General features: G+C 36.4%; 1 protein-coding gene across 1 annotated transcript; it reads left to right on the top strand.

The window, feature by feature from the left end:
- The first annotated feature begins 15,431 nt into the window (after positions 1–15,431).
- Positions 15,432–17,921, top strand: LOC145138297 (ABC transporter G family member 6-like). The gene has a single exon (XM_079072394.1). It carries the CDS (start codon positions 15,500–15,502, stop codon positions 17,747–17,749), a length of 2,250 nt encoding a protein of 749 aa, XP_078928520.1. The 5' UTR covers positions 15,432–15,499; the 3' UTR covers positions 17,750–17,921.
- The last annotated feature ends 337 nt before the right edge of the window (positions 17,922–18,258 follow it).

The raw sequence follows: 18,258 nt of genomic DNA on the forward strand, positions 1-18,258 counted from the left end.
GATGCTATCATTTATGTTAATTTATTACTATGTTTCATTTTTGCATGCTTAGAACCCACTTCTTGAGTATTAATGTAATCAAACCTCCACATTCGGTCATACTCTTGGAAGTAAGTAGTGATTTAAGACTGTCATGAGTATTAGTGGATTGACCATATAAATTGGGCATAACATAGTGATTGTGCTAACACTCATGAGTACTTAAAGGAGATTTAAGTATTGGAACAACCCACACTTAGATATTACTTCATGGATACAGTCATGAGTAATTCTAAGATGATAATGTCTTCTATTCTTCAAACCTAGATACATGTGGGTTTTTGATGTATGATTTTTTTGTGTATTGGTATACTCCAACACTATCCATAACTAGTAGAAATAAAGGGTGTGTCCATATATGATATGATGAAATAGACAAAAACTATGTAGTCAAAGTTTATTCGTCCCTCCTGCCTTAATAGGAGAAGCGATATATATGGGCCCCTCGATGATTTGGTGTTGACATCATGAATACATGGTCGGGTCCAAATTGAAATTGGTGTGTTTAATTTAGTGGTCGGATGCAGTCGTCACAAGTCTCTATCGGGAAACATAACCTTGAATTACGATATTGAGCATTATCCATGTCTCGAATTCATACAGATATCATAAGAACGTAGGAATGGAAGATCTCTTATCTGAGGGCTGAAGTTGATTAGATCAGAGTTCAATAGATGCATTGGAGGGAATTCTCTCTGTTGATTATTAGAGAAGTGTTGTACCATATATATTTGATGAATTATCCAAGTGGGAGACTGTTGGAAAGTGTGTTCAAGGTCATTAGCTATTGGTGATATTTCTAATAATGGCAGGGTCCTCTTCGGTTCCCTCAAGACTCATATTAAGTATAATAAATAAAGGAGGAATTAGTTTATTAATTATTATGGTTTAATAAATAATTACAAACTGATTGGAAAAACAATTTTGGAATTAAATAACAATTTAATTAATAGAAGGGTTGAATATCAATTATTCAATAGTTGATTAATCAGGAATATTCCAGAACCCTGGAAAGAAGGGTGGTGGACAAAAATTCTCTTAGGATAAAGGGAATTTCGTTCTGAGGGTTATCCATCCCACATGGTCTTGAGGATAAAACCCTGGAAGGTATCCAATGCTATAAATAGGGCCTTGGGGATTCATTCTTCCTTGCTCATTCTTGGCTTGCATTTTCACCACTTCTTCCACCCTTCTTGTGGATGAACTCTTCTTGTAGTTTGTCCACTCTTAGTTATTTTTTATTCTACTCTTTTGATTTCATTGGGTGTGAACCAAGAGAGGGATTCTAATTTGGGTCCTTTACATCCAAACAAGGTGGTGTGCACGAGAGCTCAAGCGAGAAGGTCTTTGGCTGCAAAAGAGGTATGTGATTCTTCCTTTGTATTTTCAATTTCTAGGGTAGATGTAATTAGTATGAAACCATAGATCCATAGGTTGCATGTGCACTTAGGTATATCAAAGTTTTGATTGTTCCGCTACCTAGTTTGTAGTGTACTTGATGCATAAAAACCCTAACAGTGGTGACGAGGCATTACTATATTGTGGTAAGCCAATCACAACGCCTCAGCATGGGCCAAAACACCAAAACCCAACTCTTTTAATCTTACATACAAAACATAAACTCATACCTAGATTGGGTGTTACACAAACACTACATTACTCTTTTTTTTATGAATTCAACATCATGGTTGTTAAAGTTAGCAATACACGTAAGTATCTAAATGACATGAGTCATGACGTGGCGACAATGTCAAGCCTCAAGCCATGACGACCCTTGACGAATCATGATGTTTTTCAAAGTGTGACAACTTTATATACATTAAAAAAGATAAATCACATAATTACATAATTATATCAAATATATTAAATTTTTAGAAGTGTTATACCAACACTTAATATCAAAAAGTTAACAAAAACTCAATTTTTTTATGCTCGATCAAAAAAAAACCTTGCGCCTTAGAAAAAACTCATGCCATAATGCGATAAGGAGCGTCTTGACATGTAATACCCGAGTCGCTAGGTACAAATTTTAACCATTATTTCAGCTAAAATCATGACCTGGACCACGAGAATTTTGGGTGTACACTAGGTACGCACACCGTAATCTTTTGCATGCGCGCATCGGGGATGACCCCTACGTATGATGTGATGGGTTTAACAAGCACTAACGCGGATAAATCCTTAACAACTTAAGGGTACATGCAACCTAAGGATCTATGCCATAACTCTATTGAAGTAATATTCTATTGAACAACAAAACTATAAAACCTAGTCTAATTTCGAATATAACAAAACAAAAGTAGGGTTTACTTACCTTTTAGTTATTTTAGTAAATAACTAATCAAAACCTTCTTGAAGAACTCTTGGAAGCAAGCACCACAAGTGTTGTGCCTCTAATGGTTCACACTCAAACCCTAGCAACCAAGGAACTTGAAGAGAGAGAGGAGAGAAGTAAAATTTTGAAATTCCTCTTAGGAATTAAGTCATTGACGAAAATCAAACCCAATAGGGGTTTATATAGTTGATAGAAAGGTATTCGATAAGACAGATATCTCCAAGATAACCCTAATCCCTTAACTTATTCCCTAAGGCATCCAAGGCTCCTTAATGCCCAAGGAAAACCCTAGAGCCTCTTCTAGAATTCTTCCCCCTCTATGGGAGGTTCTAGAATTGGTCAATGTTCAACTTTTGAACATTGTCACCTTTAATCCTTCTACTTTTAATTAATCCAATTAACCCCAAAATTAACTCCAATTAATTTATGATTAACTCTTAATTAAATATTACTATTTCTAATTAATATATTATTCACATAAAATATTAATAAATTATCTATTTGATTTTTATTTAATTTATTAACCATACAATAAATTAAAAAATCAGTCTCTCTCTCTCTCTAAAGTTATCCTATTCAATTGCTAGGTTTGAGGGCAATCCAAAAGGACTGTGCTACCATCAATTCAAGTTCATACCAATTATAGTTATGGGATCAGACACCCAATCCAACAGTTTCCCACTTGGATAAGTCTATAACGGTAATTGCTAGTATAACTTCCAAACTGATCAACAAATTGTAGCTTCCAAAAGCCTTTTGTAAAATCCCAACCGTCAGAGTATGTGGGCATTCCTACCTATTGGTTGTGGGCATGGGGTATTCCAACCTGATGGTTGATTGGACCCATAGTGTGTTGGCAATCTAACATGTTGGTTGTGGGCCTGGGGTATTCCAACCCGATGGTTGATTGGACCCATAGTATGCTGTTATGATTCTATGTGTATTGTTGCGGGTATCGGTATTTTGGGGGAACTCACTAAGCTCTTGGGCTTACAGTTTCAGTTTATTGTTTCAGGTACATCAGGGGATCGCGGCAAGGCGAAGGCGTGATCGTATAGCTCCTCCTGTTTTTGTGACAACTGTCCATTTTGGCCAAGTCAAAGTCAACTAAAGTCAACAAGTCAAACCGGTCAACTCATCTAACCCTTGTATATTAGGGTTTCCATTATGTTCCTTATTGAACTACTCACAATCTTAATACAAAGTATCACTTAGAGTTTTCACGTGTCCGGAAAATCTAAACCCTAATCAGGGCAAGTGATGAAACTACTCGATAAAACATTATTCCATACCCCTCGAGAGCGTATAACATGCATAACAAGGCTTAACAGAGTGTAAGAACCTTGCGTTGCGAAGCCAAACACTCAAAAAGGTCACAAAAGAAGTCTCTCCAAATCTCTTTCACTCTAACTCTCCCAAAACTCTCTAAGTAAGAGAAATCTCTCCAAGAATGTGAAATCTCTCCCAAATCTCTCTCTGTATGAGAAATCTCTCCAATAATGTCAAATCTCTCCAAGTATGTGAAATCTCTCCCAAATCTCTCTCTGTATGAGAAATCTCTCCAAGAATGTCAAATCTCTCCCAAATCTCTCCAAGTATGTGAAATCTCTCCCAAATATCTCTCTGAATGAGAAATCTCTCCAAGTATGTGAAATCTCTTCCAAATCTCTCCAAGTATGTGAAATCTCTCCCAAATCTCTCCAAGTATGTGAAATCTCTCCCAAATCTCTCTCTGTATGTCAAATCTCTCCAAGTATGTCAAATCTCTCCCAAATCTCTCTCAACTTCTTATAATCACTCGGGGCATCCCGACCCTTAATTTAGTCGAAAACCGCTCGAAAATGGAAGTCTACGCGAGAAACAGCCTTAAGGAGCCGAAACTCCTCTTAGGAACCGAAACTCCTCTTAGGAGCCGAACCTCCTGAGAACTGAAACCCTCTCAACCGAAATGGGCCGAGCGCTCGGTCTATTTCAGTCCCCTGACTAATCAGAACCGAGACCTGACTTTCGGCTCTTCCCTTCTTACCTTCGGTCCGAGGACTTGACCTTCGGTCCGAGATCCGACCCTCGGTCCCTTCTGATGAGCATGCCTGCGAGACCTCTCGGTTCCCATGCACAACCGAGCCTCACCTTCGGTCCGAGAGGCGACCCGCGCAGCCGAACCCCTCCCTCTCGGTTTCTTCTCCTACTTTCGGTTCTAAGGACTAGGACCGAACCTCCAGCCCCAAATTTCGGAATTTGGCAGTTTTTGCTCGGTTTTCAATATTTTTAGCGTTTTGAGCCCGTTTTTCGAGATTTTAACGCGGGATTTTCACCGAAACTCGTATTTTAACATAATAAACCCCAAATATTCATATTTTAATTATAATTTTGGGGAAAATCCTTGCCTAATAATAAAATCTAGTAGGTAAGATTTATGGGTGGAGTGTTGACTTTGCCTTAGTGTATGACACAAGCAACCTCCCCATACCTCCATAGTACAACCCCTTGTCCCTCCCACCATACCTGGTCATTCAAGAGTACTTTCCCCACCATTTGACCAGCCACACTCTTGGTCAAAGGCTGAAAACTCCTATCTCTCCTCACTTTCCTCTCATTTCTCTCATTTTTCCTCCAAAAGACAAACATCATTCTCTCTCAATTCTCTCTCTAGATTGCGAGATTCAAGACCATTCTCCAAGCTTTCCTTCTACATTTGGTAAGTATCTTACTCCTACACTTAGATATTCTACTATCCTTCATCCAAATCATAGATTGCTTACACAAATATTGTCATATTGTTGTTAGATCTTCAAATCTTCAAGCATCTCCCAAGTGTTCTTGAGTTGAACACTTCTTTACTCCATCATCCATCTACTGAAATCACTCAAGGTGAGTTCATACCCCTATCTTTTCATGTTTTTCTTAAGTTTTAAGGGGGGGGATACAAGTTAAAACACCAAGAACACAACTAAACTCATTTAACAACCTTCATCAGAAAAGTTCAACTCCATTCACGGACTGTTTTGGTCAAATTAAATATTTTAGTTTTCAAAATTGTATTAGGTGAAAATAGTTCAGGTTCATACCTTTAAAATGACTATTTGCACATCTCCATACGATGTTTCTACGATTTATGGTGATTTTTACAAAACTTCCTATCATTGCAGAAACAAATTCGGACCAGTCTGTGAATATGAACATTTTAACACAAGTTAAATATTTCTAAAAATCATAATAAAATTTTTGAACAAACTAGACACATTTTGTGAACTCTCAGAATTTACGGAATCAATTTTTGACTTCGTATGATTTTTCTAGGATTTTTCTAAAACCGTATAGAAAGGTAAAAATCTAGATAACAGCTTATAACTTTCATCACACTTTGTAACTTGTTGAGCAAAGTGTTAATATTTGAAGATTTCATATTTTACATGTGTTTCTTGTTGTGGTATAATTATATAACAGAAAATACTCACTAAATTGTAAGAATCCTCCATTATTACCATTAGTACAAAAAAATAAGGCATGATAACACATAGTTATATTTTGCTATACATTCGACTTACATAGAAAAGGGTCCTTATACATCACAAACAAACATCCTAGAACTATAATAGGTATAGTTTAGGTTCACTACCACTACCACCAATTGATAAACTATAATATGCATAATTCAGGTTCACTATCACTACCACTATTTGGTGAATTATGATATGTATAGTTTATGTTCACTACCACTACCACTATTTGATAAACTATAATATGCATAATTCATGATCACTATCACTACCACTATTTGGTGAATTATGATATGTATAGTTTATGTCCACTACCACTTCTTGACGAATTATGATAAGCATAGTCTCGGTCTTTGGTTTTTAAGACTACATTCTATCTAGCATTGTTAGTTTTCAGCCATAATTACTAAGTGTATATGCTAGAGTTATATAGAATTTAGTCATGATCGACCTAGAATTGGTGGATCCGCTTTATTTCCTGTTCCTTGTTTGGTTGTGGGCCTAGGGCAGACCCATTACATTCGACAGTCTATTTAACTTAAATTTTATATAACTTATATACACTTAGAGATTATAGAAGGAAACTATAGGAAATTCTAGGATGCACTATTTATTAATATAGAAACTTACGATTCACTCTTTAAGGAAAATATTGGATTTTCTTTGGAAACACATCTCTATTAAAACTATTTCATCTACAATTGTTAGACTTCAGCTATAATTGCTAAGTGTATATGCTAGAGTTATATAAGAATCTAGTCACAATCGACTTAGAATTGGTGGGCCCGTCTTATCTCCTGTTCCTTGTTTGGTTGTGGACCTAGGGCAGACCCATTATATTTGACGGTTTATTTAACTTAAATTTTATATAACTTATATACGCTGGACGATTATAGAAGGAATCTACGGGTATTTCTAGGGTTCATTATCACATAATATAGGAACATTCTTTTCGCACTTAACTAAGAAAATATTGGATTTTCTGGAAATCAAACTCTATCGCTTTTACAAGAACAACAGTTTCTTCCTCAAACAAAACTCTTATGAACTCACCAACTTAATTGTTGACACTTTTTTTTAAAACTACTTGTATTCTCAGGAAATCAGTGAAACAGGAAAACATCAGCACTTTGAGGATGGGACGTTAAATCGTCAAACAGTTTATTTTGTCATCATAATGTAATTGATTTAGAAACATGTAAACATATACTATGGTGTAACCTTTTCAATTATATTTATGATGGTTGTATTTACTTTGAGCACTATTATACTCGTTGTTGTGATACTTTACATGAAGTCCTCCACCCCCGGACGTTTCCGCCATCCTTGGTTTGGGGGTGTGACAGTTTTGTCTATGTTTCTGGGAAAACTCTGATATTATACATTTTGAAAACAAAGTTGTAATGATTTTTAATGGTTTGAAATGTTTTAAAAGTTTAAATTGGTTGAAAATTTTTGGGTGTTACACCGTTGTCGAACTCTGACCCAGTCAGTTACGTGTCCTAAGATAAGTGATCAAATATTCCTTCGTTCTAAGAGATATCGCATAGATACGAGACATGGATTGAAATCAATCTCATTATCTAAGATTATGTTTCTCGATTTCCCGATTTATGACGACTGAATTCATACTACTAATTGAACACATCAATTCAGTCCAGGCTTGGCCAAGCACTTCAGATGTCGACATCAAATCATCGAGGGGCCCAAAGATATCGCTTTTCCCGTTAGGGAAAAAGAAACAAATAAACTTTGACTTATATGCTTGCACTATTTACTCACCAAATCATGCACAACAATACATTTTATAACATCAAGTTATTGATGCGTTTACGTATTATCAATGCACAACTGAATTGTAAACCACAACTCATATATCTCCCTTTTAAGAATATAAGATATTATCATCTCAGGATTACTTGTGATAAAATCCATGAAGTAATTCTCTGAGTGTGGGTTTATCCAATACTTAAAATCACCATTACTAAGTACTTATAAACATTACAGCAAGCAATTGTTATTTCTAAAACTCTTTAGACAATCTACAATCCTGTTCATGACAGTTTTAATTCGCTACTTACTTCCAAAAGTACGAGTGACTATGGATTTTTGAATAATCAAATTATTCAGGATGTAAAACATGCAAAGTGAAACACAATGATAACCTAATTAACTATGGTCTCAAAACTATTGAATATAAACAAAACTCTTATTAATTAATCGCCATATTAATTTAGACTTTATTTATTGTATAATATTTCGAGTAATAAACTAAAAACATGAATTAAACATCATTCATGCCATGTTATGAACATGCATACTATGTTTCTCTATGGTCCTTCCTTTCTGAACAGATCGAATGGACACTATTCCAATGATGCTCATTTCATAATTCCAAATTCATGTTACTACTAAATGTGTTAAAATTCCAACCTTTCATGCATTGACCTTCTATGATGTCGAGGCTTCAAAATCACAGAGACTTAGCTAACGATATTATAGAATGTTCCATTGGAACTTTGTTACTAAAAACAATTCCATGGTAATGAAGTCTCAAATTCAAGGTAGACTCCTTGAACACCTTTCCCGCATTAAAGTTTCTAACTCACACATAGATTTTAATAATCAACTCCCACAATGGAAACATTTCCATATTCCCATATGATATCAATTCTGATCAAGAATCATCTAAATTTAAAACATGTCACTATGGTCCTTTCAAATTACTACTTCCAACCGTCTACAAGTAACCAATCTTTTGGTATAACCTCATAATGTTCTTGACAGTTGTTCAACAACTTTAGTCACACAAAATTCTAGTCCTTTTCCCTCTCAATGCCCAAGGCATTTGGAAAAATCAGAAGAAGTGAATATTATAGCATATGAAAACGATCCTATATCTGAAGCATATGGGACTCGATTCATTATGTCTTATATAAGGACTTGATATCTATTCAGTCTCTTGCTATAATATTTCCATATATCGAATTTCCTATGTTGAATCATTTCAACATGATATTCATATATGTCCAAGACTAAGTTCTATTAAACCTTTCAATCTAAACTTTTAGATCTGAAACGAAGTATGAGTGCCCTTTCCCTTAAATATTTCTATAGCGAAACAATTTACGAACTTTACTATTAGCAAATTGAAAACTTTGTTCCCTACAAACAATATTTCCAACTTGAAATACTTGCATAACAATTATGCTCCCACTAGCATAACAATTATGCTTCCATCTGCATAACAATTATGCTCCCACTAAGCTTTGACATGTACCCAAAAATCAACTGGACTTCTAGAAATCAACATTATTGACTTTCTTATTAAAGTGCAGAGTTCTGGTACGTGATGCTTTGATAAGTCTTCAACTAGACTTCTGAAGCTTAAACAACTTCATTAGCTAGATAGAATATGTGTGTGTTTTCAAACCCTTTCAGAACTTATTGCCATATGTCCTGAAAGTTCAGACAATTCCTTGCTATTTCTCACAATTCGAACTACGAAGAGGGATTTCGTAATCATATTAAAAATTTGAGAATGCAATTATCATAACCACTAACCATGTTGATCTTTATCAGTTCTTTAAAATCTACTAGCGAAAGTGATTCCTCATAATCATTTTCATGAATTAGAGCAAAAACTTTGCCACCTAGATTTTATGGTGTATCCGTTCCCATCTATCTGAATCTATCATTTCCAACCTACAATCATAAGATAAGGTTTAGGACAAAGCCAAACTCAAATTTAGCTTTCCTTTCATGGACTGAACCTTGCTTATTCTAACTTTCTTGCCCTCTGGTAGCACAAGGGTCTACCAGTGCTTCCATGGTGTTAAGCAGCTCACCCATATTGATCAATGTACTTTCACTGACAAGCATGCTTTGCTTTTTGCAGTAAAATGAGAACCATAGAACTCATAAGCATTTCCAAATCAACTAGAAGGTGCACAGAAATAAGAATGTGTTAACTTAACACGATAGGTTATCAACCTCAGGTCGTGTGTTAGTGATAACTAAAAGGTTCATTCTCGATTGACTCCTGAAACTCTCAAGATCAATAAGACTCCCAATGACTTCTTGAGATATAAGTTTCTCTCTCAAGGAACATTCCTTGACAAGATAAAACAAATATTCAAAAGTTAGTGTGGATTCCCGACAAGAAACACTTCATAGAATTGGTTTAAGTTTATCCTTTTTTTTAACCAAAACATCACAGCTTCCAATTCCAAATATGCTAGAGTAAGAAAAAATTATTACTCCACATTTCATGAGGTGTTATAATCCTACTTAGTATGAAACAAATTTTCAAGATACGATCTTTAGTAACTAGAGCATTTCAACAATATCTGATTCCTCTTCCCAGTTATACAACAATATTTCAACAAGATACAAAGTATGACTCATCTGTAGTAACTAGAGCATTTCAACAAGATACGAAGTATGACTCATCTCTCGATTGAACCATTTCAACAATATCGTATTCCTCTTCCTAGTCATACAACTGCACTAAGATTTTCTTCGAGGATCAATTGTGATATAGTTTCACAATCATTATGATGATCATAAAACAGATTCAAGGACGAAGTCTGATTCAAGTGGGGGAGAATTGTAACGCCCAAGTCGCCAGGTATAAATCTTAACCATTATTTCAACTAAAATCATGGACTGGACCACGAGTACGTTGGGCGTACACTAGGTACGTACGACATACTCCTTTGCATGCGCGCATCGAGGATGACCCCTATGCATGTTGGGCGTACCCATGCGTACACAGGGCGTAATCAAGGTAGATGCAAACCCTAAATATTAGGGTTTGCACCCTATTTAAACTCATTAAATGCTTCAAGAACATCACCTTATCAGCCTCCCTTGCCTCTTAAGTCATATCTCGAAACCCTAATCCATTCTCCTTAAATTTTGAGCTTGTGTGTGTGTTTTTGGTGTGTGTAGTGCTTAGAGAAGAAGGAAAAGAGTTGTGTAGAAGCATTGGGTCAGGAAGATCTTGTAGATCCAGAGGTTTCTCATCATTTCTAGCTTATTGAAGGTAAAAAGCTTCCACCTTGATGAATCCATAAATTAGTTTGTAGTTTAGGGCTTATTTATTCATAATATGGCCCTTCAAGATGTTCTTGAGAGTATGAGCTACTCCAGAAGGTTATAATGCTAGATCCTAGTGTTTCTAATGTTCCTTGAGCTTAAAAATAGAGTCTTGATGGATTAAGTTCAATCATGCAAGGATTAAAGGTGGTTTCATGAAGATAATATGGTTTAATCCAAGATTTGCACCATTAAGACATGCAAAAGCATAAAGTTGGCAACTTTATGGCCTAATGCACTTGATCAAGCCTGGATCGAAGATTAGATGTTGGATCTTAACTGATTAAGACCTTGGGTTGAAGTTTTGGCCAGCTGCCACGTACGTCGGGCGTACCTCGGGGTACATTACGCGTACGTTTCTAAGTTCCCATCGGTGCGAGGGTTTCGAGTACGTCGAGCGTATTGGTTGGTACGCTGTTCATACTCACCAGAGAGGGTCTTGGGCTAATTTCGGGTCATGTGTGGTACTTAAGGATGTTGGGCCATAAGCTTTTGTTGTATTGGGCCTTTAGGGCTTTGTCACATTTGGGACATAGATTATCGATTGGTCTTCGTGGCTATTTCCATTTGGGTCTTGTTGGGCTAGGCCCAATAAGGCATGGAATAAGTAATTTTCTCCCTTAAGGGTAGGATTTAGGGTTTGTTCTTTCGGTCTGGATTATTGACCTAATTTGTAACTAGGGTCTTTTTATTTGTGATCTAGTGGGAATTTCCGATTCAGAACCCCAATCATTTGTTTGACAGTCAGCAGGCTAAGGTGAGTTTTCTCACTATATTGTAGGACACTAGGATATGTTATGTGCTTGTAGTCATTGTGACTACTGATGTATGTGTTATATGCATGTGTGCCTGTTTGTTATATGTATGTGGGGGTGAAATAGACCCGATACAACCTTGTGCTAACATATGAGTTGAAATAGACTCGGGAGTGAAATAGACCTGGGGGTGAAATAGACCCGGTATGGCTTGGGCCGACACATGAGTTGAAATAGACTTGGTGGTGAAATAGACCCGTGGTGAAATAGACCCGGCACAGCCTTGAGCTGGCAGATATGTATGGTATACGGTATCTTTTGGAACTCGCTAAGATTCGTGCTTAGGGTTTTCAGTTTATGTTTCAGGTACTTCCGGATGGAAGGGGAAGAGCTCGGGGTGATCTCATCGCACACACCATATTGTTCTGCATTATATTTGACTATGATGTATTTGAATGTTTTGGTTATACTCTGATTCTATTATGGTTTTATAAAATACCTTTGGATTGATGGTTTTATTATAATTAAATATGAAAATTTTGGCCTTAATTTTTGAGACGTTTCATGATATGTTATTTGAGTGTCACGCTTAATGAATCCGCCTTGACGTTTTCAAGATGACTACACATGCCTCGCACCATGGCACGTCTTGGCACCAAGGCCGTAGATGAGGGTGTGCAATGTGGGCACATACACATTGCCAAATTTTTTTAGTACTATATTCAATTTTGGCCCAAAGTCAATGCAAAATAGTCCAAAATCGGCATTCGGTTACGTACGGGAGAAGGCACAAGGCAACAGCGTCTAAGGCCTCGTAGAGACCAGTCGATTATACTGATTGCAACTCAGCGACAACGACAATAACAATAACTCAACGACAACCACTCCTGCTAATCTAATAATAATCATGCAAACGATTAAGAATTAGTTTTACAGTTTATCATTATCAGTTTTATCATTATTAGTTTTACATGAAATCTTGAATGTTGAAATCTTGAATGTTGAATGAATGTTGTCATGTTAAATGAATCATTATCAGTTTTACGGTTTATTACTAATTCACTGTTGGGATAATCTAGAAACGGGGACAATTTTGGTCCTAGGGGTATTTTCAGAAAAACTGTCATACTTTAGTTTTGGTATATGTTTAGGATTCTGTTTTCCGGTACTCATATTTTACTAGGTTTCTTTTATCATTTAGTATAAGCAGGTTCCACTAGTTTGATGTTAATTTAAGTTTTAAGTCCTTAAGTTTGTATTTCGATTTACGTTTAATAAGAAATAAAGTTTAGTCAGCAAGTTTTTATCGTTTCTTTCCTTGGTTTCTTTTCATCCCATGTTCACGATTCTCCTTGATGAACAAGGACTTGCACCTGTTCTATTGGTTACACTTGACAAACTTGGTGAACAAGTCAATTTTCCAGATGTTTTTTGTTACATTTTCTTTTTCTACTCTCATTTGTTTACTGCCTAATCGTTTTGTTTGTCACAAAGACTAAACCTTGTTGATCAAGGTTAATCTCCACGTTTACAACTTACATTCACTATATTATAGTTAATATATCAAGCTTAATCTCCACGCTTATTAGATTATTATTATAGTTAATGAGTAATAATTTTTACACATTAAGGTGTGAGAACTGTTTTTTTTCTGTTCATTCTGGGCATTTGAATCCTCAGGACCGCCATGTTTGGCACGCACCATGTACACTTTTTAGAACCATTGATACAGGGACCAACATGCTAGAAACCATGATATAAGGACAAAATTTTCAAAAATGTTCATTTGTGTATCTAAACCAAAAAGCCCAACTACAAACAGGACCGAATTTGTACATTAGTTATTTTTATAAAAAAAAATAATTAAATACAGGTTTTGTTATGATCTGATTACATAACATGTTATTTTTAGTTTGATTAAATTGAGTTTTCCTTTGTAAGTTGCTTGCAAGTCTAAAAGAAACTGTAGATTACCATCCTTACCTAATCCGGAAACATCCGTTTCCTTAACCTCTCGTTGCTTGCGTCACCGTCAATCAACACGGGCCACGTGTCCCCCTTGTTTTAATCCGCACTCGTCTCAGATAATCACTGACGTCTATGCATCATATTAGGCAACGTAGGTCACCACACTCACCCTTCCCTCTCACACAAACACCACAAAACACACACTCATATATACGTATATATATTTTTTATAAAGTTTAAACCAAAGGGTTAAAATCATGATTATCATAAATTATCCCATATCTGTAAATTTATTCCAATAATATTTGAATTGTTTTAGGTAAGATTAAGATTGTTATCATTCATTTAATTAATTTTTAAATGTTTAATATTTTTATTATATTGGTTAATTGAATCGGATATCAATTATAGAAAATTCATTTTGATTTGTTTATTATTAAGTGATATATTAAAAATATACTTTTTATTTTTTAAACTATTTACTTTTAATTAAATGGTTAACAGATAAAAAAATATATTTTTTATGTTTTAAATTATTATTAGTAGTTTTAAATTATTATTGTTAGGATCTTATGATATTAGTTCGATGTCGGTGTTGCAAATCAGAAAATGAGTTTGACGACCTTGCTTTAAACAAACCTATAGTAATTAACTTCTTAATCCAACAATTCAAAGGCAGTTTTCAAAAATACTTTGCTCTAATAATTATCCATAATAATGATAGAGATAAGTTTAATTGAGAAAAACAAAAGGGTTGGAAATTGTGAAATCAATCTCAATCACATTTATCATTTCGCAAAACACTCTATCGTACCGACGGAAATAAACAAATGTATACACATGTGTTTTTAAAGTATTAATATGTTTCTTAAAACTATGCTACTCATTATCTCTAGTTTGAGACGAAGACATAGGGTGTGTTACTGTTTGACACGGAACGGTTGAGAGCTCTTAGTTTTCTAGCTTTTTGACAAACACTCCGTTTTTAAACAAAAAACTTTGTTTGACACTATAAAATTTTAGTGTTTAGTTTAAACAAAACGATTTAAGATAAATGATATGTCACGTAACGTTTAACAAAATGTTATTAGCTACCAGCTACTTGATACCTGCTACTTATTATCAGCTAGTTTTTGCCAAACACAACCATATAATTTGAAAAAAGAGATTTGAGTTAACGTTTCTAAAACAATATTAAAAAATATATATATAAATAAATTTTGCCGAATGGAGTAGTAAGTTGTAACAAACATTTTTAATGCATATCATAAAACATAAAACATGTGAGAAGGTCACATAAAATGCATTATCTAAAGCATAATTTATATACGAGTACTATATAACACTATATAAATAAGCATGTGACAGTGCATTAATTTGTAAATCATTATTCTTTTATTACGTATACTTATAAATAATACCACTTTTGCTAAATTTTAAGGAGTTACTGGCTATTAATCGTCAACACTTTCACATTTTTCATTTTCCCCCACTTATATATTCAAATCAATAAATATTTTTAAATTAAAACTATAGATATAACGAATAATCTGTATTTTGGTAAATGAGGATCATATTTTACACAATGATAATTTACGTTCTCTTTCACGCACAACCACCATAATCACACACACTTCTCTCACTCGTCATCCCCCATGCATTTCTACAAGAAAGATATCTGAACACAAATTCTTCTCTCTCACACACACGCCAGCTATATATATACTCCCCTCCGTCTTCAACTTCTTCACACCTCCCATAACTTCTCACCTTCCCTACAACTACCACCTTGCGGGTCTCCAATGTCAAGGATAATGGCGGACAATATGAAAGATACCACGGCGTTTTATGATCGACGACAGGCGGCAGCGAATGCAGCGCCTTCTCCGACTCTCGGGGAGCTTTTGAAGTACGTCGGCGATATTAGGAAGGAGGGAAGCGGAGATGAAACGCCGGCGCATCGCGTTTTGGAGATGAGTGAAACCAGCAACGAGCCTCGGTCGTTGCCGTTTGTTTTATCGTTTAATAATTTAACGTATAGTGTGAAGGTTCGTAGTAAGATGGCTCTTCCGGCTGTGTTTGGAGGGAGTACTACGAGGTTAGGTGGTGGTGGTGCTCCGGCGACGTCGATGGAGGCGGTTGGAGTAGAACGGTTGTTTTCGAGGAGTAAGGTGTTGTTGAATGATATCTCCGGTCAAGCGAGAGACGGCGAGATACTGGCGGTGCTTGGTGCGAGTGGCTCCGGGAAATCGACTTTGATTGACGCTTTAGCGAATCGAATTGCTAAAGGTAGTTTGAAAGGAACAGTGACTTTAAACGGCGAACAATTGGAATCCAGATTACTGAAAGTGATTTCTGCTTACGTAATGCAAGATGATCTCCTTTTTCCGATGTTAACAGTCGAAGAAACGTTGATGTTCGCCGCTGAGTTCCGCCTCCCTCGAACGCTGTCCAAATCGAAGAAGAAGTTAAGAGTTCAAGCGCTAATTGATCAGCTAGGTCTCCGGAACGCTGCCAAAACTGTCATCGGAGATGAAGGTCACAGAGGAGTCTCAGGTGGCGAACGCCGTCGTGTTTCAATTGGAATTGATATCATTCATGATCCGATTATTCTACTTCTCGACGAACCCACGTCGGGGCTCGACTCCACCAGCGCTTACATGGTGGTTAAGGTTCTACAACGTATTGCACAGAGTGGAAGCATCGTCATCATGTCCATACACCAGCCTAGTTACCGGATTCTTGGATTGCTCGATCGTCTCTTGTTTCTCTCCCGTGGACAGACGGTTTACAGTGGTTCTCCGACGAATCTCCCGTTGTACTTTTCAGATTTCGGCCATCCTATTCCGGACAAAGAGAATCGGACTGAATTCGCACTTGATTTAATCAGAGAACTCGAAGGATCACCAGGTGGAACCAAAAGCTTAGTTGAATTCAACAAATCATGGCAAAACCTCAAAAGGTCTCGAAACAGCATTTCCACCGGCAATGAAACACCAACACACGGTTTATCCCTGAAAGAAGCCATCGGCGCAAGTATATCCAGAGGTAAACTAGTCTCCGGCGCCGGCGCCAGCAACGACATCAGCCCTAATTCACTTGTCCCTACCTTCGCAAATCCAATGTGGATGGAATTGATGGTTTTATCAAAACGATCATTCACTAATTCACGAAGAATGCCTGAGCTATTTGGGATTCGTTTAGGTGCTGTTGTGGTTACAGGTTTCATACTTGCCACCATGTACTGGAACCTCGATAATTCTCCAAAAGGTGTTCAGGAACGATTAGGGTTCTTCGCATTCGCCATGTCCACAACCTTCTACACCTGTGCAGACGCATTGCCTGTCTTCCTTCAAGAACGTTACATTTTCTTACGAGAAACAGCTTACAACGCTTACAGACGTTCATCATACGTTCTCTCTCACTCCCTAGTTGCAATCCCAGCTCTCGTCTTCCTTTCCTTCGCATTCTCTGCAATCACATTTTGGGCAGTGGGACTTGACGGTGGTTTTTCAGGTTTCGTGTTCTACTTCTTCATAATCCTTGCCTCCTTCTGGGCCGGAAGTTCCTTCGTCACATTTCTCTCCGGCGTCGTTCCTCACGTCATGCTCGGATACACCATCGTCGTCGCAATTCTCGCTTACTTCCTTCTCTTCAGTGGCTTCTTCATCAACCGTGATCGAATCCCCGATTACTGGATCTGGTTCCACTACATCTCCCTCGTCAAATACCCATACGAAGCAGTTCTACAAAACGAATTCCAAAATCCGATCAAGTGCTTCGTTCGTGGAACTCAAATCTTCGACAACAGCCCTCTTGGAGAAATCGATAACTCCATGAAAGTTAGACTATTACAAAGCATGAGTAAGTCACTTGGGGTGAACATCACCAGCACCACTTGTTTGACCACCGGCGCCGACATACTGAAGCAGCAGGGAATCACCGATCTAAGCAAATGGAACTGCTTGTGGGTGACGGTGGCTTGGGGCTTCTTCTTCAGGATCCTATTCTACTTCTGCTTGTTGTTAGGAAGCAAGAACAAGAGGAGGTAAAGTGTAAAGATTTGAATCTTGATGTACTGGAATGCAATTTCATAATTACAGTTACTTTTTACTTTTTATTTTTTGGGAATGTAATGAAAATATTAAATTTGGTTAGGTGTAAAACTGTTGGGAATTTGCAAAATATTCATATGAATTTAAGTCAAATCACCTTCTAACTTTAGGTTACCTGCAATCTTTATGTGGCCCCAAGTTTATTTTCTCTTTTAATTAATGATCTATCTTAAAAAATCATACAAACATTTATGTTGTAAGAAAAAGCTTGTCAACTGCCATAAAAAATGTAAATATAATTTTTACGAATTTATATTTTATATGTTGTTGGAGTACTGTACCAAACCACCGACCACTTGACATGTGTTTGCGTATTGCAAAGTGAATTGTTAAGGTGATGAATGCATGATAGAAATTTTCATGGTTTCAGTTTGGTTATCTTTACGTGTGGTATTTTAAGTCTTAGGAAACGTTATGTTTATGTATGCTTTAGATGTTCACTATAG

This window comes from Lactuca virosa, chromosome 9 (assembly GCF_052849685.1).
Source record: "Lactuca virosa cultivar CGN04683 chromosome 9, Lactuca_virosa_CGN04683_v6, whole genome shotgun sequence".
In the NCBI taxonomy this organism is placed as follows: domain Eukaryota; kingdom Viridiplantae; phylum Streptophyta; class Magnoliopsida; order Asterales; family Asteraceae; genus Lactuca; species Lactuca virosa.

What these genes read in the sequence shown, in the direction of transcription:
- LOC145138297 (XM_079072394.1), top strand. Translation starts at nt 15,500, where the DNA reads ATGTCAAGGATAATGGCGGACAATATGAAAGATACCACGGCGTTTTAT.